The sequence below is a fragment of the Blennius ocellaris genome (genome assembly GCF_963422515.1).
Source record: "Blennius ocellaris genome assembly, chromosome: 13".
In the NCBI taxonomy this organism is placed as follows: domain Eukaryota; kingdom Metazoa; phylum Chordata; class Actinopteri; order Blenniiformes; family Blenniidae; genus Blennius; species Blennius ocellaris.
Genome location: NC_137662.1, coordinates 2,692,483 through 2,716,132, shown reverse-complemented (window position 1 = coordinate 2,716,132; position 23,650 = coordinate 2,692,483). Strand labels below are relative to the sequence as shown.

General features: G+C 43.6%; 1 protein-coding gene across 1 annotated transcript in view; it reads left to right on the top strand.

Moving 5' to 3' along the window:
* LOC308138288 (attractin-like protein 1) overlaps nt 1–23,650 on the top strand; it is a gene marked incomplete at its 5' end in the record, with an annotated part of 332,365 nt that overhangs the window by 291,095 nt on the left and 17,620 nt on the right. The window contains one exon of the mRNA XM_080507370.1: nt 19,148–19,262. Coding sequence (XP_080363496.1) covers nt 19,148–19,262 — 115 coding nt within the window. The remainder of the gene's footprint in view (nt 1–19,147; nt 19,263–23,650) is intronic.

Here is a 23,650-nt window from a genome sequence, read left to right as displayed (position 1 = left end):
ATCCCCTTTCATCCTTCCTTTCGTCTGCTTTCCCTTGTTTCATCTTTTCTCCAGCTCCCTTGCCTCCTTTCCTCCCGCCGTTGTCTTCCCTCCTTTTCCGCTTTATCTACTGTTTTGACTCTCACTTCTTCACTTCTCTGGGTGACTGGAGCTCAGTTGGTGGAGCAGGTTGTCTTCCAGTCCACAAACTTGATAGTTTGATCCCTCGGCTTGTCCTGTCAGTGTCTTTGAGAAAAACTGTAATTGCTCCCAGAAGAGCTGGAGCACCTCGGCACCGCGGCGCTGGACATTTTTCTGGAAGTGGATGTGACTAACGGTGGTTATCAGTGAAGGGCATTTCCTATTCTCACCTCATTCTCTTGTTTCTTCGCTTCGCCTTGTCACTCTCTCTCTGCTCCCTTGTCAATGTTTCCTAACAATCGCCAGGAAGTTTATTACACCGTTCATCGACTACCTAAATAGCGAACCAATGAATCAGATGTATATCGATGTTTACACAATCTGAAAAACTTTCTTCGATTTCTTCGGTTGAGACTCTCCCCTGATAGCATCCAATTCCTCATCTGTTCATACAAACGTTAGTTTCTCTCGATTTTCGTTTATAGTGTATTGTTCTCTGCACACGTCTGTGTGGTTTCATTACCAAAAAAAAAGCAGCAGCGCCCTCCTGTGGCCTGGAATACTAACTACATTGTTGTCAGTGTGTCTACTGCCGCAGTGTAAACTCACCTTTTTTTTTTTTTTTTACGGATTTTAACGGATGAAACGTTGTGTAAAACGCTGCTTTAGAATCAGAGTCTACCAGCGTGTGACCACAGAGAACCATCATCTGACCATCAGTCCCAGCAGAATCACACACCAGGTCACCGATCATCTCAAACGGCTTTCCTGAGCGTGACGACGAGTTCACTGGATCTCCACACTCACCACATCTGACTCCTTGGAATGTGTTGCAACGGGACATTCAGAATATCTGAGGATCGTTAACGGCGACTCCTTGATTTTATGTCACCAAGAATTTAACTCAGTTGCGACGGTAAAACCGGATCCAACCCTTTAGTGGCAAGATGTTTCCATTAAAGAGAACGGTACAGACACAGACAGCTTTTTCCTCTCTGTTTACTTGTTTACCAGTAAAACAGTTTAGAATAGAGGACTCACAGCTTTTACTGACGGAGAAAAACTGAAAAGAGGAGGAGGAGGAGGAAGAAGGACGGGGCAATGCTTATATCTCCTGTTGGATCTCTCTCTGATTATAGGGATAAAGATACCACTTTGTGCCGGAAAATCTCTTTTCACTCTCAAAGCTCGAAGGGATTTTCTTTTTTTTTTCTTCTTCTTTTCTTTCCTTCTTCGAAATACCTCAAACACGCCCCCCCCCCCCCCCCCCCAGTCCCCCCATCTCTCCCCCCCTCCATCCCCCCGCTCCTCAGGCTACCTGCTGAATCCAAATATAAATGCCAAACTGCCATTTTTCCTCCCAGTGTGTGTTTGTTTTATTCATTAAAAGAAAAGCGCTCAGCCCAAATGCCACGAAGAGGGAGGACAAGACCAACACGCGCTGGTTCTGTGACCCGGGAAAGGTCGAAGGTCGTCGGCGATGCAAGCTTTTATTCACACGTCTAAGTGTCTCGGCGATCGGAGGAGAGAATGACGCGCTCCCGTGATTCGTTCCGTCTGTGGAAGCATGTAGCCGGCATTAATCCACGTGAAGTGATAGCCGATCGTCACGCGACTGGAACACCTGCAGACTGGCGGACGTGCGTGTGACACGTCACCACGCTTTGACGGCCTGGCGCTCAAAGCGGTTGGCTTTCTGCCTGACGCTCGCTGAAAGTGAAAATATTTGCAGGATTAAAATTTTCTTGGAACAAACAATTTATGAAGACTGTATGTAACAACTTACAACAGAACCAGGTATAAAATACTGCCTGTAGTTCCAATCCATACATGTTTCTCTTGATTTATATCTGTCCACTGTGGGACAAGTGAAGGACCTCGTCTTGTAGCTCCATGCAAGTTCATTTAGCGTTGCTATTTATCTTAGCTTATCCCATCTGAGCATATCTTTCTTGATCTTATCTGATTTTAGTTTAGCCAAGTTTATCCTTTTCAGTGCCTGTGCTAAAAATAGTAACAGGTAATTTTATGCCCGAGTCTTTGCGTTGATGTGTTGAAGGAAAAACAGTTCCAATCCCACTGCATGGCAGCTGAACATCACTGCTTCTTAAACCCTCCAACATTCCCTCACAGGGCAAATGTGGCAGTGAGACCCCCGATGTGTTTTAACAATCTGACAATCCTTCTTTCCTATATCAACATCCACTTGTAACAAACTTCTTGATATTTTTTAGTTTCCTGGACTGGATGTGAATTGGTCATCCCAAGACATTGAAGTATAAAGTACTGACAGTTCTACCAATTGAATAGCATGTGTCTATTTTGCTGCATAAATCAGCCTTTTACATAACTTAAAGGGTCATATTGTTCAAAATCCACTTCCTGAAGGTTCTCCAGCAGTACTGATCGTCTCCACACCTGGAACGACGCCCCAGAAGAGAATAAAGTGTGTCCTCTCTCTCCCCGGCTTGTTCCAGGTTTTAAAAAGTGTGTTGCTCCAACCAGCCAATCAGAAATCAAACCCTATATAGTGTCATCGGGGGTTTAGCCAATCACAATCAAGGTAGGCTCTTCCCCCTTTGACTCCTCCCACAATCAGGCAGCTCTGCTCTGGCACATGGCACCACGAGAGGAAGTTCTTCCCCCTCGTCCCATAGATGGGCGTGTGTGGGCGGAGCCAGTCCAGCTCACACAGACACAGCAGATTCTGAATGCAGCTCCTAGGATCCAATATTCTAATGGAGGCAAATCAAGGAAAAGCATTAAACTTTGAATGCAACATTTTTGAACCAACAAGACCCATGTGAAAGCTGTATAATATAATTGTTATATTATGTATATTTGATCAACATGCCTATATTTGTTGAAGGAAAGACGAGAGTGTTCAGAGAAAACATGCAGTAACACACAATCTACCTCACAGATGCTGCTGAGTGACGCACCATGGGGCATTTGGAAGTGTGTATGTGCAATTTACCCGGGACTGACCCACTGGGAACAGGTAAACTCAGCCTCGAAATGGGAACGGGTCTGGAAGCAAAGCAGAGTCCTTGGGGACTGTCCTGCAGTTCTGGAGGCTCAGCTCCTGTGTGGTGATATTGATCGTCCTTTATGCGTCTTTCTCCTCTCGCACCATGTTGAATGAATCATTTCAGTGTTTTGTTTTTTTTACTGTAGTTTTTTTTACATCATTGCAATCAGAGCAGGCAGTGACTGAAGTGATTGAGTGGCTCATCGATCAAGAAACAGCACAAGGGTTTGACACTTGACTGGGACATCATCCACACCCAACAAATACCTAGAGTACTCTGCTAAATTCAGTTTTCACAATAAATTGTTAAAAAAAAAAAAAAAAGCACCAAAAAAAAAGACCATAAATTCTGTTTTGCTCCATTTATGAAGTGAAGAAATCAGACGTTGGGAGCAGGTTCTCACCGAAAGTAGAATATCACATGGACAGGCACGTCAAATTTCACACACACACACACACACACACACACACACACACACACACACACACACACACACACACACACACACACACACACACACACACACACACACACACACACACACACACACACACACACACACACACTGTCTGGCTCCCTGATCAGCACCATTTCTTCTCAATCCAGCAGACTCCCTGGGGAGAGCAGCGACAGATACAGAGAGAGAGAGAGAGAGAGAGAGAGAGAGAGAGAGAGAGTGGAGGAAATGGAAAAAGGAGGTTTGGATGAAGGGAGGATTGGACACGACAATTTTCTGCCCGGCGGGGGTGGACATGCATGGACGGCCTAATCGGCTAAGGAGGGCACAACAGAGTGGAGTGGAGGAATGGTGGGGTGGAGGTGGTGGAGTGGAGGGGTAGAGGTGTTGGAGTGGAGGGGTGGAGGTGGTGGGCAGCTCTGCACACCTCAAAGTTTCGAGAGCAGAGCTTTGTGTATCGGCCTGATGGGAGGCGCTGGACTGCGTCGTCACAGGACCTCCACCCACCTGTTTGTGTCCAAAGCCACTTAAAAAGCCTCCAGGGAAGATGAGGGAGGGTGGACGGAGGTGACGGAGGGAGAAGGGGTCCCTCCCGACCCCGAATAACCTGCACATATTTGTTTTTTATTGACATGGATTTGCTTTGTTTTTTATTTATTTTATTTTTTTGCTGAATATTCATATGATATTTTAACAATCGTTCATAATTATCACCAATTTGGCTATGCACTGTGCCATTTTCATAAAATATAGTTCTTTTTTTTAAGAAATAATGGCCAAGAAACCAAATACAGGACATTTATTCGTATTAAAACACACTTTTAGAGAGTTGATTATTTCAGTAAGAGGTCTAAAAGCTGCAGGCTGTGAATGTTTAAACTATTATTAAGACAAGACACTTTGATTCAGTTTTTGTTCAACCAGAACGAAGTTCTCCAGACCAAGTGTTTTCAGAAGTCGATACAGGAAGTCATGGCAACTTGTTTGAACATTTTGATCCCATTCTATGTTTTTTAGTTTGTTTTAGGATATTTAAGTTGTAGGAGTCGGGAACAGCCGGGGGCTCTCAAACATTGCAGAACACCTCACCTGGAACTCTTCACCAATCATGAACTGGAAACCATTGTGGACCTTCTGGAGCTCTGACACATTCAGTGTTTTAGAATTGTGACACATTGCGTTGCTCCAGCAGATTCTTTTACTCTTCCTCGAACTCTGGCACATTCTAGACTGTTCCTCTTTCTAGAACTCTCCGTTACTCAAAGGAAATTTTCACACCTTCGTTTGGTGGCGTTCAGGTTCACATTAGAGAATCTGGAAACCACCTGGAAAATGTCATGTAATTACAACAGGTGGTGGTTAGGGGGCGCTGTCGCCTGAAACAAACACTGACCAGAGAGGAAGTGAAGAAGAAACACGGCTCATTGATTGGTCCAGAACCAAAAGTCCCGCGGCTTTAGCCCGTGGTGGCGAGGCTAGTTAGCTTGTGGCTAACAGGTAGCGACAAACAACTGTGATATCTAGTCTTCAGACCAGATATCAATGAGAGTCTTCATCACTACTTCTTCTCCCTCTACTTCTTCCTCTCTACTTCCTCCTCTCTACTTCCTCCTCTCTACTTCTTCCTCTCTACTTCTTCCTCACTACTTCTTCCTCTCTATTTCATCCTCTCTACTTCTCCCTCTACTTCTTCCTCACTACTTCTTCCTCTCTATTTCATCCTCTCTACTTCTCCCTCTACTTCTTCCTCTCTACTTCTTCCTCTCTACTTCTCCCTCTACTTCTTCATCACTACTTCCTCCTCTCTACTTCTTCCTCTCTCCTTCTTCCTCTCTACTTCTTCCTCTCTACTTCTTCATCACTACTTCTTCCTCTCTACTTCTTCCTCTCTACTTCTTCCTCTCTACTTCCTCCTCTCTACTTCTTCCTCTCTACTTCTTCCTCTCTACTTCTCCCTCTACTTCTTCCTCTCTACTTCTTCCTCTCTACTTCTCCCTCTACTTCTTCTCCCTCTACTTCTTCCTCTCTACTTCCTCCTCTCTACTTCTTCCTCTCTACTTCTTCCTCACTACTTCTTCCTCTCTATTTCATCCTCTCTACTTCTCCCTCTACTTCTTCCTCTCTACTTCTTCCTCTCTACTTCTTCCTCTCTACTTCTCCCTCTACTTCTTCATCACTACTTCTTCCTCTCTACTTCTCCCTCTACTTCTTCCTCTCTACTTCTTCCTCTCTACTTCTCCCTCTACTTCTTCCTCTCTACTTCTTCCTCTCTACTTCTTCCTCTCTACTTCTTCCTCTCTACTTCTGCCTCTCTACTTCTCCCTCTACTTCTTCCTCTCTACTTCTTCCTCTCTACTTCTCCCTCTACTTCTTCATCACTACTTCTTCCTCTCTACTTCTCCCTCTACTTCTTCCTCTCTACTTCTCCCTCTACTTCTTCCTCTCTACTTCTTCCTCTCTACTTCTGCCTCTCTACTTCTCCCTCTACTTCTTCCTCTCTACTTCTTCCTCTCTACTTCTCCCTCTACTTCTTCCTCTCTACTTCTTCATCACTACTTCTTCATCACTACTTCTTCCTCTCTACTTCTTCCTCTCTACTTCTTCCTCTCTACTTCTGCCTCTCTACTTCTCCCTCTACTTCTTCCTCTCTACTTCTTCCTCTCTACTTCTCCCTCTACTTCTTCCTCTCTACTTCTTCATCACTACTTCTTCCTCTCTACTTCTTCCTCTCTACTTCTTCCTCTCTACTAGTCCACGTCTTCCCGCGAGATATTTTCCCACTTCCTCTTTCTGGGTCTGCTTCTTCCGCTTCACGCTGTTAGTTTAGTTTGTCTACTACCCACAATGCATTGCGCTCTACGTCACGTCCTCTCCCTTCGCCCACTGGAGAGATCGTTTGCATGAGAACCGGACCCACGTGTCCAAGAGGACCAGAGATCTCTTGTTAGATCCGGTTCAGAGTTCTCGGGAGCATTCCAGAAGGTTTTTCCCAGAAAGTCCCTGAAGAGACTCGGGTCCGGATCAAAAAGGAAAAATGTGAACACACCCTTAATCTGACATGGCGCTTTAAAAAAGTAAGAATCAGTAGGACCAACATATGTTGTTGACAAAGCGCACCATGGTTGTGTAAAGTCTTCCTGTGCTTTTAGTAAAAGCGTTGCGTCACAACACAGGATACTTATCTTCTCTAGACCTTCACAGCCTTGGACTCCAACCTGCTGGCATTCATCCAAGAGTGACTCCGAGACGTTAAGATACATTTACTTTGTGTGTTTTATCCACTTTGGTGTGGAAGAATCATTAATCACTGAAGAACGAGTGCAATTACAAATGTACCCCCGCCCCCCCCCCCCCCAAAAAAAGCTAGCCTGAATAAAAAGCCCAAAGTTGGAATAACTCAATTTGAAAGATTTTTGCCAAAAACACCGTGTTCCAGCTCTCCGTCAGCGTGAAGCGATTGCTTCTGGAGTTAATCTTTTTAGGTGCTTTTATTACTTGCAAATGTAGAACGCTAAAACCCCGACAGATTTAATCAGGATAAAGGAGGCAACATTTATTTTCAAGGCAAGTCTTTCGTTTGATAAAATTGTGTCCAGCCCGTTTCCTGCATGACGCTTCTTCACACACACACACACACACACACACACACACACACACACACACACACACACACACACACACACACACACACACACACACACACACACACGCTTGGCTTTGAACACAGAATATTAGAAGTGTAACATCCAGACAATGAGCGTGGCGGAGCTCCTGCTGTGTATTGAGATCCTGCCGGAGGCGTCTGTTGATCTGAACACAGATAAGATGGACGTCGTTTTCCAAGAGATGCACCTGATATCAAAGCCTGACATCAAAGCCCGTGTGTTTCTTCTCTCGTTAGAAAGCTCAGAGCATTACGCATTATACCTCCATGTTACATCGGACTAAGTTTTCACAGTTTTGAGGGATGACGTTTTTCACCTGCACATCCTTCAATGATCTAAATTCTTACACGTCATCATTGTCTCCTTTAAGAACACTTAAATTGTTCTATTCAAGGTATTTTATTCATTCATTTAAGGCATGTGGTACTTCAAACATCTGTGCAATCACATATGCATCTTCCTCCTCCAACATCCTGATTATAGAGCATCTTCCTCTTCTAACATCAGATTATAGAGCATCTTCCCCCTCCAACATCCTGATTATAGAGCATCGTCCTCCTCTAGCCTCAGATTATAGAGCATCTTCCTCCTCCAACATCCTGATTATAGAGCATCTTCCTCCTCTAACATCAGATTATAGAGCATCTTCCTCCTCCAACATCCTGATTATAGAGCATCTTCCTCCTCTAGCCTCAGATTATAGAGCATCTTCCTCCTCCAACACCCTGATTATAGAGCATCGTCCTCCTCTAACATCAGATTATAGAGCATCTTCCACCTCTAACATCAGATTATAGAGCATCTTCCTCCGCTAACATCAGATTATAGAGCATCTTCCACCTCTAACATCAGATTATAGAGCATCTTCCTCCTCTAACATCAGACTATAGAGCATCTACCCCCTCTAACATCAGATTATAGAGCATCTTCCTCCTCCAACATCCTGATTATAGAGCATCTTCCTCCTCTAGCCTCAGATTATAGAGCATCTTCCTCCTCCAACACCCTGACTATAGAGCATCGTCCTCCTCTAACATCAGATTATAGAGCATCTTCCTCCTCCAACATCCTGATTACAGAGCATCTTCCTCCTCTAACATCAGATTATAGAGCATCTTCCTCCTCTAACATCAGAATACAGAGCATCTTCCCCCTCTAACATCAGATTATAGAGCATCTTCCTCCTCCAACATCCTGATTATAGAGCATCTTCCTCCTCCAACACCCTGATTATAGAGCATCTTCCTCCTCTAACATCAGATTATAGAGCATCTTCCTCCTCTAACATCAGATTTTAGAGCATCGCCCTCCTCTAATATCAGATTATAGAGCATCTTCCTCCTCTAACATCAGATTATAGAGCATCTTCCTCCTCTAACATCAGATTATAGAGCATATTCCTCCGCTAACATCAGATTATAGAGCATCTTCCACCTCTAACATCAGATTATAGAGCATCTTCCTCCTCTAACATCAGATTATAGAGCATCTTCCCCCCTAACATCAGATTATAGAGCATCTTCCACCTCTAACATCAGATTATAGAGCATCTTCCTCCTCTAACATCAGATTATAGAGCATCTTCCCCCTCTAACATCAGATTATAGAGCATCTTCCTCCTCCAACATCCTGATTATAGAGCATCTTCCTCCTCTAGCCTCAGATTATAGAGCATCTTCCTCCTCCAACACCCTGATTATAGAGCATCGTCCTCCTCTAACATCAGATTATAGAGCATCTTCCACCTCAAACATCAGATTATAGAGCATCTTCCTCCTCTAACATCAGATTATAGAGCATCTTCCTCCTCTAACATCAGATTATAGAGCATCTTCCTCCTCCAACATCCTGATTATAGAGCATCTTCCTCCTCTAACATCAGATTGTAGAGCATCTTCCCCCTCTAACATCAGATTATAGAGCATCTTCCTCCTCCAACATCCAGATTATAGAGCATCTTCCTCCTCCAACACCCTGATTATAGAGCATCTTCCCCCTCTAACATCAGATTATAGAGCATCTTCCTCCTCTAACATCAGATTATAGAGCATCTTCCACCTCTAACATCAGATTATAGAGCATCGTCCTCCTCTAACATTAGATTATAGAGCATCTTCCTCCTCTAACATCAGATTACAGAGCATCCTTCCTCCTCTAACATCAGATTATAGAGCACCTTCCTCCTCTAACATCAGATTACAGAGCATCTTCCCCCTCTAACATCAGATTATAGAGCATCTTCCTCCTCCAACATCCTGATTATAGAGCATCTTCCTCCTCCAACACCCTGATTATAGAGCATCTTCCTCCTCTAACATCAGATTATAGAGCATCTTCCTCCTCTAACATCAGATTTTAGAGCATCGCCCTCCTCTAATATCAGATTATAGAGCATCTTCCTCCTCTAACATCAGATTATAGAGCATATTCCTCTTCCAACACCCAGATTATAGAGCATCATTAATTGTCTAGACAAGAAAACAGACGTATGTATTTCAGTGTTTGACTTTGTGAACAACAGCCCGTTCCTGCTTGTCCTCTGCTCACAGTAGATTGTATTTCCACGTCAGTTACTTACTTGCTTATTTGGCCGATTGGATTTGGAATTTGCAATTTCCCACGTCTGTGATTTCATCCCGCTGCATCCAGAGCAGATTTTCAAGAAGGGAAAACGAGTGTGAAAAACAACAGCGATTCAGTGGAACATAAACTTTTACCACAATTTCCTCGCAGCGTTTGACGATCCCGCCATCTTGGCGCCGTGGCTCGACCCCCCCCCCCACCTGCTACCGGGACTCACTGGGGCACTTTGTTCATTCAGGAACAAAACGACTGGCCAACGATTTGGACAGCTGTTTGTTTGAAACAAGTGTATGAGACAGCAACAGACGAAAGAAGAGCAAAAATATAAAACAACAAACATCTGGGATGGAGAGGGAGGGAGGAAAAGTAGAAAAATAGATTAAAGCAGGCGAGAGGCGAGTCTGACACTTTGTTGAATGACCTCTGAGAATGTTCCTCCTTTCTGCGGTGTTATTTTTGATAAATGGAAGAAGAAAGACAAACAGACAGAAGAAATGGACTTGAAAGAGAGTGCAGCACAAAGTGACCTTGTCTGGATTTTACTCTCTTCGGTTGTTTATGGAGGGCAGAGGGAAAAAAAAACTCCAGCCTGACGTGACCACAGCTGATGTGATGCCAAAACAAAAAAAAATAGTGAAAAAAATAAAAATCTAATCAAACGTAGAGTCAAAATTCGGCGCCAGCTGACATCACCACGTCTACACAGCCACACGTGGTAAAAACATACAATGTGGAAAGAACCAATGTTCAGTGGGTTATCATTAGAATTGGTGGTAATTATATTATTGATATAATAATCATAATAATACATTTAATTTGGAGGTGCCTTTCAGGTCACAATAGGTCACCTTACAGGAAATAAGAGCATAAAACATCAAGACAATCATAAAAAATACAAAAACAAGTGAAGGATGCAGCATCCAATTAAAGCTCATAAGCCAATTTGAACAGTTACTCAGAAGTTATTAATGAAACTGATAAATGATGTAGCACTGTTAACGCTTTACAAATATGCTGCATGTGAGCATTAGATTTCTTTGCATGCTTTGTTATCGCAGGTGTTTAAATCCACCATGTTGGTGTTGATTGATCTCTACATTAATATGTGAGCATCAGTTTTCTTGTTGTAGAAGCTTAAACATTACAGTCACCTGTATTTGTGTTATTTTTTATCGACAAGCTATAAAAAGGGCAAAAGTATGTGATGTATACCTGAGAATAATATTTATCTACAAAAGTAGTATGTGTTCGTGAATCTTCTGCTTTTTTGTTGTGACAAAACTTGATGATATTATATTATATTGTACTATATTGTATTGTATTGTATTGTATTGTATTGTATTACATTGTATTGTACCAATAGATTAGATTATACTCGATTATACTTTGTTCATCCCACAACAGGGACATGTACGATGTGTTATTGCAGTAGCAAAAAGCAAAATATACAATATAGCCTATATACAAAAAGATAAACCATTTTAACAATATACAATAAACCTATGACTGTCAAAGCAATGGCAGTACATGTGTGGAAAGTGGTTTTGCATGAAATATGAACTAATATTGGACATTATAAAACAGTTTTTGTGAGTGAAAATGACTACAACAGTTGTGTTGTACAGTCTGATCGCGTCTTTTCACATCAACTACAATGTAACTGGTGTTGATGGACCGACGTTTTGAAAACCATGTCCGTTTACATGGAAACGGCAGAAATACAGAAATCAATCCACTTTATACATTAACAATGGGCGAACACGGACGTTGGTCAACATTGAAATAAACCCTGGTGAATCAGGACTGGGAGTCGAGACACGACGGAGGAAACGTCATTCTGAGCACGTGCAGAACCACTATTTATTACGGCCGTGGAACGAAGAGTCGCAGCCTTTCAGAAGATTGCGTTTTACAAGTTCCACCTTTGGAATGGACACCCAAAACTGACAAACGTCAATTTTGTCCCATAAAAAGGAATGTTAATGCTGGAGACAGACATCCGTCCACATATAAGGGCTCCATAGTTCACAAAGTTAATTCCACTCGGCCGTTATCGTGGTTCTTCCTCTATGTTCGGCGTTACTGCAGATTGTTTGTTTTTGGTGGGAAGTTTCTGTCAGTGAAAACAGAGGGAGCATTTTATTGTTTTCAATCAGCTTTTGATCTCTTTCATTTGGAGAAGGAAAACGTGGCCGGCTTTCATGTTTGTCATTCGTGACTTTCTTCATGGGAAAGCTTTTGCGACTCGGCTGCAAATAATTCGCAGAAACACAATTGAAAGTTCGTGTTCATGTGATAAATGGACTGAAGTGCATGTTGGGAAAACAGGAGTGGCCTCAGGGGGCAGCGTTTAACCGGGGGAGGGGCGTGCAACAGGCTTGAGGTTTGATGGTTCACTGAAGCAAAACGAGTCTGTCCTGCTTTTCGCCAGCTCGGTGTGGCTCCGTCTCTACAGCCACTCTCATCAAGCTGGGCTGAAGTTACATCTGCTAGTGGGAGGAAGATGCTCTATAGCCTCTAATGTTCTGTTTATTGCACATTTCATGTGAAAACGCGTCGTTTTTGGTTTCAGGAAAGGTTTTGCGTTCACAGAAATGTCAGAAACGCTGAAAAACGCCGCAGTCAGCATGTCAGGCCACAAATGCTGCGTACAGAAAACAATACGCCGTCAACGTTAACGACAGCAACAAAAACGGTGGCAAAAATTGCTCCGTCTCCCGTTTCCAGAGTCGGAACATTTTCGAACAAGTTGAATTTTCCACCCGGTTTCCACGGAGACGGAACATTTTCCAAAAGTGGCGTTGAGCAGTATCGGACCCATTACCTGATACTGGTATTGTTTATTAGTGTATCCCTGGGGGGGGGGGGGGGGGGGGGGGTGTCCTGTTTTTGGTTCCAAGAGCAGCTTGGAAATAAGACAACAGCCCCTCTGGATGATTTCCAGTAATTCCTCCCAGAGTGACGCACTGAAATTGCTCAGTTATTGCCAAGTAGCCAATTTCAGCAATAACGCACAGTCAGCGGAAAGAGAAAAAAACGGCCGCCTGGGCTTAAGTGACATTTGATATTTAAAATATAAATAAAAGGAGAGAGAGAGAGGGTGGTCTGCTTGGCTCTCTCGCTCTCTTTCTATCTCTCTCTCTCTCTCTTTCTATCTCTCTCTCTCTCTTTCTATCTATCTCTCTCTCTCTTTCTATCTCTCTCTCTCTCTCTTTCTCTCTCTCTCTCTCTCAGGTCGGAGCCTCGGTGCTCATCGGCTTCACTCAGCTCAGAAAGCTTTTCGTTCAGCATGAATTTACCACCCACTTTAAACACACACCTAAATCTCTTCTCCAGCCTCGCTAACTTCTCTCCAAACCCCCCCCCACCCCCCCCCACCCCTCCCTCATCTGTTCATCTTCAACCCCCCCCCCTCCACTCTTCCTTCCTCCCACACTCTCACTTACCTTGATTAGTTTGGGAAAGCAGCCAGAGAAAGCTCTTACAGCCGCTACATCACACCGCTCCCGCTTCATCATTTACTTTCACACACACACACACACACACACACACACACACACACACACACACACACACACACACACACACACACACACACACACACACACACACACACACACACACTAATTCGACATCCAAACTGTGCGCGGGTGCGAATCCATCAGCAGGTTTGTTACTGTAAAAACTAACTGAGTGTGTTTTAAACAAACTGTGCTGGATGGATTTAACCGGCTTTGAATGGGGTTTTAAGTAATTGAGTTCTTGATTGACAGAGAAATAACATTTGTTTGACTTTAGCTGAATAAATGACGATGTTTTCTTTACGTCTTTTCATTTTTTTTTCTTCAAAAAGTTCAACCTTATTTATATATCACCACAGACAACACAGTCATTTCCAGGTGCTTTTAACAGAGAGACAACTGTGAACGGTTTGACAGCTGTCTGTCACCGTTATGACCACAAAAGTCTGTATCTTACTTTGTGTGTTATTTGTTTTCTAAGCCATTTTAGCGTCTCTATTTTATTAGTTAAATCTGGGGCTGTCAAACACCTTGCGGTTCCGGGATCACATTCACCCCGGTTCCATCTGAAGTTGGTTAAATAATGCCACATTAACCTTCATATTTAAGGTTTTTCTTTGTTCTACTGCAGAGTTTATGTGATGGAAATGTCTATAATACAATACAAATGTCTACATTTTCTACCAGAAGCCTGAAATAAAATTGTCTTTATGTTGATTTATTTATATTGTTGGCATTTTCAGTAGTAATTGTTTGTATTTTTGCATGTGTTGTATATGTGACATTTGTGTCACATATACAACATTTAAAGGTTATTATTGCCCTATTTCCTCACTTAAGAGGAAATTGGTCGTGTTGTGACCCCTGAACTAAAATGTGTTTGACACCGCTGTTCTATGCTGTTGTTATTACTTCAAATGTGCTTGTTTAGACCTCAAACACACGTAGGTTTTTCTGAGAATATCTTTAACATCCTTCAAAATTAGTTAATGTTTAATCCGATTAGCTTCTTAATATTGTTAATTCATTAAGTTTGATTTCAGAGTTAACGAATAGAATAGAATAGAATAGAACAGAGGTGTTTCCAGGGATGAGGGTGTTTCCAGTGAAGTAGAATGAGTCGCCCGGCCAGCAGGGTGGAGAAGGGAAGGACAGTCTGCACAGTTTTGGAGGCCCTGGGGTGTAAGGGGGAACCAAACAGGGCTAAGAGAAGATCAGGTGTAATAGTTGTGTTATAAGCTGCACTAAGGGACTTAAAACTGTCAGCCCAAAATGTGGCAAGCCTGGGACAAGAAGATAAACATGTGGGAGTGGTCCGCTGGAGATGACTTGCACCAATTACAGGAGTCGGTGACATTGGGACAAATCCGCCACGGCTTCAGGTGAGTGTCATGTCGTGGACTCTGTGCACAACTTTACATTGCAAGAGAGCAGGCCTCGCGCAGATTGAGGAGGAGCGAACCAACTCTAAGATGCATTGGCAGTAATCTGTAGATAATGGGGTCCCAAGCTCCTGCTCCCAAGACTCCCCAAGGCTCAACAGTGGGCTGTCACTGATGGAATGAATAAGACTGTAGATGCTGGAGATCAGCCGTCTCTTTTCAGGGTCAAGAGCCAGAAATGAGCCCACGAGAGTTTCAGGGGGGTGTTTTTGTGGTTGCTTGCAGATTAATTTTTAATTGAAGATTATGCTTGAAAATGTTGATTAAAAAAAAGAATGAATTACAAGTTGACTGTTAGAAGCTTTCAGATTTACTTGTCAAAGCTAAATAAGCACGTAAATGACTCAAGACATGCACTTCCATGACCTTTCCTTGACTCGTCTATGTCAGGGAAAGGTTTCTGCCTCCTCTCATCTATGCGAATGTTCACGCATTTTTTTCCCGCCTGACTCAGCAGTAATTTCCTTCAGGAGACCGGGTGTCATTAACAAGGTGAAAGTTACCATGAGGAGCATGAGTGAGTGTGAGCTGCTTCATATGCATTTGAGATCAAAGAGGACTGTGGATCTGAACTGTATACACACACACACACACACACACACACACACTCTCACTCACGCACGCACAGTTCCGGGAAGCCGTTTGAAATCCCCGCTAATGAGTGAAATATGCTTTTAAAGGAAGGAAACAAGACAAACAAACAAACACCTGTTGTTTCTCTGGCATCTTTCCTGATTCCTCTCCTCCGAACAACACTGATGCACTGTTTCGTCTGCGCTCTATAATTCAATCAGTCGACAGAGCGCTCGGTAATAGGAAGTTCTAGTTCAGAGCACGCACGCGTGTGTGTGTGTGTGTGTGTGTGTGTGTGTGTGTGTGTGTGTGTGTGTGTGTGTGTGTGTGTAGTTAGTAGGGAGTTCATTTCCTGCCACTCTGAAAACACTAAACAAACAGAGGAGCCTCTTCTAATTACGCTGTACGCTCCAGCACTTAAACCTATTAGCACTGGAGGAGGTGTGTGTGTGTGTGTGTGTGTGTGTGTGTGTGTGTGTGTGTGTGTGTGTGTGTGTGTGTGTGTGTGTGCGTGCGTGCGTGCGTGCGTGCGTGCGTGCGTGCGTGCGTGCATGCGTGTGTGTGTGTGTGTGTGTGTGCGTACACCAAGGTGGTCCAAGTGTTAAGTTGATAAGTTGATGGAAGCCGTTACGTCACTAGAATGTTGGAATTCAGTCTCAGTAATCAGACGTTCTCAAAGCCTCCCTGCTTGTTTACAACCCTCGTTTACTATTATTGATCACAGATGGTGTTTATCAACATCCTCCAGCGTTGTATTCGCGCAGCAGACCTGTGGCCCTTTCGCTGTCTTTCACTTTCTCCCACAATACTCTCATCTTGTCTGAAGATGTTTTGAAGCCGTGGCTCCCAACCCCAGCTCTCGGTGCCCCTATGAGGGCAAGTCGGAGATGACGGGAGGGGAAGGTTTTGTCTGATTGGAGGTAATCAATGCTCATGTTGAATCCAACCAAAATTAGACATTTGAGAAGATCGTTTTGTCCAGTTGTATGTTTAACATTGGCTGGAAAGGCACGGCCCACCGTGGACAGGTCAAAGGTCACACTCACATACACACAGACTATTTAGCGTCACTTCTAAAGGTTTATGGTTTGAGGGATGTAATGTGACGCTCACCGTCGGTCTTGGTCTCAACACCACATTTTCAGGGTCTTTGTCTTGACACAGTCTCAACCCCCGTAAAGTCTTGGACTTTTTGTGGTCCTGATGTATGATCCAGTCTTGTCTTGGTCTGAACTCAGTCTTGGCCCCTGAAAGTCTTGGTCCTGGGATTCTTTGGTCTTGGTCTTAACTCGGCTGTGGCCCCTGAAACACTTGGTCTTTTCTTGGTCTTGGCATTCACTGGTTTTGTCTTGGTCTGAACTCGCTCTTGGCCCCCTAAAGTCTTGGTCTTGGGATGCTCTGATCTTAGTCTTGACTCAGTCTCAACCATGTAAAGTCTTGGTCATGTCTTGGTGTGGTCTTGGTCCTGGGGTGGCCTGGTCTCGGTCTGGTCTCAGGTTCGGTGGTCTTGTGTACGGCACTAGTTGGAGGAAGTTGTAGCACCCAAACAATCTCCACACCAAGAGTTTTGGATCAGAAGTGTTTAGGATGATACTTGATGACTCTTTTCTTAATTAAGTCATTCGTATTTTTGTAGAAGTGTCTTTTCTTTCACAGAGACATGTTTTCCAAGGGGAAGAATCAATAAAAACAGAAAAGTGGTATTTGAAACATGAATACATAAATAGTAATAAAGCAATCCTAACAATTTGTTTATACAATGAAGCAATGACTTTAGAGAAAATGGCTACAATTATACTAAGATTGACTTTTGTCTTGTCGCTCCGTTCCATCAGAACTCACCTTCTGTATTCAATTGAGCTACAGTAAGTCATCAGTTGAATCAGACCAAGCCTTCTCGCCTTCACTGCCCACCTGCATCTATGAGTCTGGTCCTGATTCATATCTGTCCGTTCTTTAAACCACTCTTGATAGGAACTGGTCACCGGCAGGAGACACCCTGACTCTGAAAAGTTGTGGTTTGACTCAGGAAAAGCAGATCTCAATGCAAAAATGGAAGTTACTCGTGTCACTCGATGGGTGGGAGCCAGGACTCAATGACTTTTCGCAAGACGAAGACGAGACAAGAACTACAAACAGCCGGGATGAAGAACATACGGTGTAATGAGACAAGCTGGCAACTGAGACAATTACAGAGTGGGATTTATATGTAGAGAAGGGGAAACAAGACACAGCTGGGAACGAGCAAGGTCAAGAAACAAGGAGCATGACTGAGGACGAGAACTGGTATAAACGTATCCAGGTTTATCCTGACAGTTACGTGAAGTACTCTGCGAACCTGAGTTACATAAAGCTTTTTAGAAGATGTATGTTTGGGTTGAAACATGCGACCAATAAGAAATAGAAATCACTACAACATGACAAAATACCTACTGAATCATTGAATGACAAAAACTAGAACTAGACAAGTGACCAAACCAGGCAACATATAAAACAGGTCAGGAGTTTGACCTTGTTTCAGTCGTTTAACCATCAAATCTTTACATTTACCACTCCTGTGCCTCTAAAACATTGAAAGGTTGACTTCTTTCCTAATAGATCCCACTCTCCGACAAGGGATGAACAGACAGTGTTTCTCAAAGCAATCGAACCTTTCCATCTGGAGTCATAGAGGGTTTTTTTTTAACCCCCATCGTCCAAATGATTCAATTCCTATTAGTGAATCCTTGTGGTCTTAATGTTACGGCTCACCGGTGTTGGCGTGTTCATGTCGATGTCTCAGTTCCCCAGAGACCTCAGTACTCAGCAGGGTCTATAAGTGGTGACCTCTGTGGTACTCTGTGTCAGAAAGGTCAAACCGGATCAATACCTGAGTGAGTCTTTTCCTCATCGAGCATTCAGATGAGCGGAAACACCATCCCACACATTAGGTATTATTATAGACACCGCGACACACAGTATGTACAAACAGTCCCAGTGGGGTTGTACGTACGGGACGGCTACTTTTGTTTCACACATGTCAAGGTAATTATATTTCCTCTCTGCATTTTTCTAAAGGTCAGAAGCGTTTCGGGATAAATCACTTCAGACTTCGCATGTTGGAATTCAGACCAAACTGGAGGATTTGGTGGCTCGTGGTGAGCCGGATGGACGGCATGCGGCGGCTCTGTGTTGATATAGATGAGGAAGTCTGTGCTGTGGCTTTATTCAGGGACTGTTGAATAATCACACACATAAGCAGGATGGATGGGGGGGAGGGGGGGGGGGGGGGGGCTGATACCCAAACATGTGCATCTGTGCACTTACCTGGAGAGGCGGATGGGCTGGTCTCCCACCAGCCTTACATCAGCGGCGCAGCAGGTGGAGCTCCGCGGGGCCGCCGGAGAGCCGGCCAGACGGCCCCAGCGGGGAGCCGTGCTCCTGGGGGAGGCGGCGGCGCGGATCCGGGCAGCGCAGCTTGAGTCCCGGGCGTCAGCTGCATCATTCAAATAGACTGTCTGGCTGCTCCGTTAACTAGACGTGAGTGTACCTCTCCCGTAAATACAAACTAAAACAACACGCTGCTGGTGGTGTCTGCATCTGTTCTGACACCTGAGCTCATCAATCAATCCGTCATTCTGCCGGCTATGAAGCGACTCTCTCCCTCCTTTGTCTGGCATTTACTTGAGCACGGCCTTCCCGTCGTGCGGCGAAGGTGTTTTCTGATATCGTGCTATAATCGTTGTCCTTTTCCTTTTGATGTGTGTGTGTGCAGGCGGCGCCGAAGCCCATCGCCATGGAGCCATGTTGGGGGAGCAAAGCAGGCGTTCTGACGGTGTTACTGTACCTGCCCAGAGTCCCGTCTGGAATACCTCCACCTGGACAGTCAGGTAGAGCCGCCGCACACCACGCAACCAACCAACAGCCAACGTGTCACATTTCAGCTTTCTTCATTTTTCCCAACAGACTCAGATAATAAATGAAATAATGAGATATTGTGTTCCTTGCTATTATCATTTCCTTGGCATTGACATTCCCTTGAACCTATATAGCATCGAATCTCAACTTCTTCTGAGGCCCCATTTACACAAAGTGTCAAGTAAAAACGCATCGTTTTTGCATTTTTGTTTGGGAAAAATGTTGTGTTCATCCACAGAAACTGAAAAAAATGGTTTAAAAAAAAGATTTAGTCAGCATTTCAGGCCACTAGTGGGTGCTGTTGGTTGTTTTTCTAATGAAACCACACACACACATGCATGCAGAGAACAGTCTGCTCTAAATATTAACAATAGGAGAACACAGACATTCCAGTGGATGGACGACCAAGTTGGATTGTTATTACGGTGACTATTAAAATAAAAGTAGCAAGTCCATGAGAATATGGACTGAGAGTCATGGCACCACGGAGGCCGCCATTGTTGTTATTATCTATCTACTCGCACATGTACAGAAGAACTATTTACTCTTGTCATGGTACACATGCACAATTGCAGCGTTTCCGAAAAGTTGCGTTTTCCATCACTTCCAGCGAGACGGACTCAGAGCATTTGGGAAAAGTTCCATCTTGGGAGCCGTTTTCATTGCATCCGAGCCCGTGTCGTGTAAGCAGACACCCAAGACGCAAAGGAGTTTTTCCATTTTAACTTAAAAAACATTGTGTAAACGGGGCCTGAACTTGACATTTTCAAAACACCTCCCGTATGCAATTGATGTACTCATGTCTTTCAGGGAAGCGGCTTCCCACATTTCAAACGGTATTTTACTCAATATTTACAGAAATCACTTTCAAAACTCTTCCCATCCAAAGACATTTCAAGACCATACATTGCAAACTAAGTGTGGTTTTTATGTGTTACATATGTGTTTGTTGCTCCCGTTTTCAGTACATTAAGAAATAGCTTTCATTAACTATGGCAGGATGACAATTGTAATTTATAATATTGTTATTGAGTTCTCTATAAATCTATTTTGATCACATGGTGGAACATGGTGTAACCAAAAAAAAATTGTTTGGCTCATTCAATGGCAGATGGCAACTTCCATGGTGTATATAATTAGTAACCAATGAAACCTGATGCCAATATAGAAGATTCAGTTCTAATCAATGTACCATGCGTGTCTTTGTATAGGTCGGAGGGCGCTTGAGTAGAAAATCCATTGTCGGACTGAAAGACGCAGACGAATCACAACCCAGAGGCCGTAACTTGGTCCATCACTGTCACATAACCTGAAAATATTTATAAATGCAAAAAGACAAAAAAGATCATAGATCTTAGTTTGCCACTCCATGTGTATTAAAATCTTTGGAAAAAGACTTTGAAATGTACCTCAGGACACAGAGTGAAGCGACCAAACCTCCATCGGAGTCCCGCCATCATCAAACCTGTGATATTTTTTGTACGACGCACAGCTAGAAGGGGAATCACACCCCGAAGCAAACTTGGCTTCCAAGTACTTTGTGTAGAAGGAGATACTTTAAAGCACTTGTCTTTGTCTCCGTCTTTCCCCACCCGTCACTGGATCGTTGTATGCGGATGACTGGCTGATTGGATCCCTGCCTCCTTCCTTCACTGTCCTTCCATGGGGACATTTGTAACGTCTGCTCTCGTTAGCCGGAGGTGTCAAATGGCAGCAGCCGCACTCACTCCAAATGTCTTCAGACGCGTTTCTCCCGTTCAGCTCAGATATGATACGGTCCAATACTGTTCAGAGCGCTGCTTATTAGGGGGTAAAAGAAAAAAAAGAGCTGCCTCAGTCATATTTAGTCTAAAAAGGCAGGTTGTGCATAATCATCAGCTGCGGTATTTATATGCGGCCTGTATTTATGTCCAACTGTCAGACTCCAGGCGCAGCTTATGTGACTGTTTACGATAAACAAATATCGACTCACACACTGGTCATTTCTCCACTTTCATTTGATTGTCGCTGTGGTTGTAAAGTGTCAGCTGTCTTGGTACCATGAAATCCCAACATCTCCGTCGCTGCGGAGGCAGTTCAAATCATTTACGAGCGCTTTACAAGACCAACTGTTCTCTGCAGCTCCGCGATGTCTGAAAGGGCTCCAGATGTAGGGAGCAGAGCTCCCATCAGATTTGCCTTGTGGCGGTGTGGCGGCACCCCCCCCCCACCTCCACCCCCTTCATCATTTTGAACAGACTCTTGCGTTTCTAAACAAAATCAGTGTAAACACACTAAAAACGTGATGACACGCGAGGCATCATCTGAAGACTTGATGTTTCTGAGCTCTCATCATAATCTGAGCAGGCTGCTGCCACGGGGGTCTGGGGGGGGGGGGGGGGGGGGGTGTACACTATTTACAGTTACCCCACCAATCCAAACACTTTCGAACCAATGTGAGATGAAACAAACCTGAGTAGAACACTCCAGATGTGAACATAAACTAGTTATCAAACAACTACACGAATTAGCAAAAGAGCATTTTGTTACATAACAATGGTGTTTGGAATTACTGAAATCGCTTTTTTTTTTTATTGTACTTTATTAATCCCCTTTGGGAACAATATAGTGACCGAATTGACACATAGCATAGTAAATGGCCCCTGGGATTTGAACCCACAACTTCCTTGCTGTGAGCCGAGGCCACTAGCCACTGCTCCACTGTACATGCTCTGCTCGTGCACGTGTCGACGGACCATGACAAACATTGTGTCCAAGTTTTTCCTCTGTCCATCCGAATGTCTGTGTATTCCCGTGTGTGTGTGTGCGCGTGTGAGTGTGTGTGTGTGTGTGTTTCATAACAAAAACAACCAATAGCACCAACTCGTGACCCAACATAAAACGACATTGTTTTCAGTGCTTCTGGCATTTCTATGGAAACAGACATCGTTTTCAAATCATTGTTGTGTGAATGCACAACTTTTCTGAAACAAAAACCATGTGTTCACTTGAAACGTTGTCGTGGCCTTAAACAACTCTGAGTTTGCCAAATTTAGATTCATTCCACCAATCTGCCCATTTCTGTGTATTTTCGTGGTTCCTACACACACACACACACACACACACACACACACACACACACACACACACACACACACACACACACACCTGACCTTCTCAGCGGTCCCTGAATATAAAAAGCCTGACCTTTTTACCAAAGTCTGGCTCATGTTTGAACTAACGTCCATAATTGACCGACGTGTGACGTCATGACTGCACGTCGGGACGACGAGGCGACTCCTGATTCCGATCGTGGTCGCAGCAGTAACACCGATCTCCGTGAACAAAGCCTGATGGGACGTATACAAACAGAGGCGGGAGACGACGAGGCACAACTGACAAGAATGAAAGGCAGTCAGGAGACGGATGAGCACAGACGAGATCACAACTAGGATTCTTTTCTTTTTCTTTTATATCACTTGTTTCTGCCTCCTTCCTCCCTCCTCGAGACGATGATGATGATGATGATCTCCCATTTATGAAATCCACATCAGCCTTAATTATTGGATCAGCTTATCTCAGAGCAATACGTTTAGTGCCATCATACCCATTGTACACTTTGTATTGCTTACTTAACTGGCCATTATTATCCTTAAGAAGACTTTTACTTTTGGTATAACTTCATCTTGAAATCCATTCTTGGCATACTCGTATTTATTCATCAACGTTGCCTCTCTTTGTGCTCCTTCAGTTAATAGAGAAAAACACCTTTCTCTTTGGCCCCATTTACATGACAACATTTTGAAAATGATGTCTGTTTACATGCAAATGGCAGAAACGCTGAAAACGGTGAAGTTTTCATATTGGACAGTTGGATTAACGTTACAGTGACGTGCATGTGCAATGGCAGTGTTTCAGAAAAGTTACATTTTCATGGATTGTTTTCAAAAATGTGCATTTTGCCCCAGATGGAGTGAGAGCATTTTCAAAAAGTTTCACCTTGGGAAACCTTTCAAAACGTTTTTCGCCTGCAAACGTTGTCGCTTGAACAAGTCCTAAATGTAGACTAACATACGTTAGAAGACTGAGGACGATAAGATGATGTGATACATGAAAACAGGACAAAGCACAGAACTATAACATCGACCATGTCTCTCATTATAAGGCTTCTACATTTCCTTTAAATGGGTCATAGTATGAAAAATTCACTTGCTAAAGGTTTTCAACAGTACTAATCATCCAGCTCACACAGACACAGCAGATTCTGAATACAGCTCTTATGATCCAATATTCAAATGGAGGAAAATCAAAGAAAAGCATTAAACTTCAAATATAACGTTTTTGGACCAACGAGACCATGTGGAAGTGTTGAAAAGCTGAA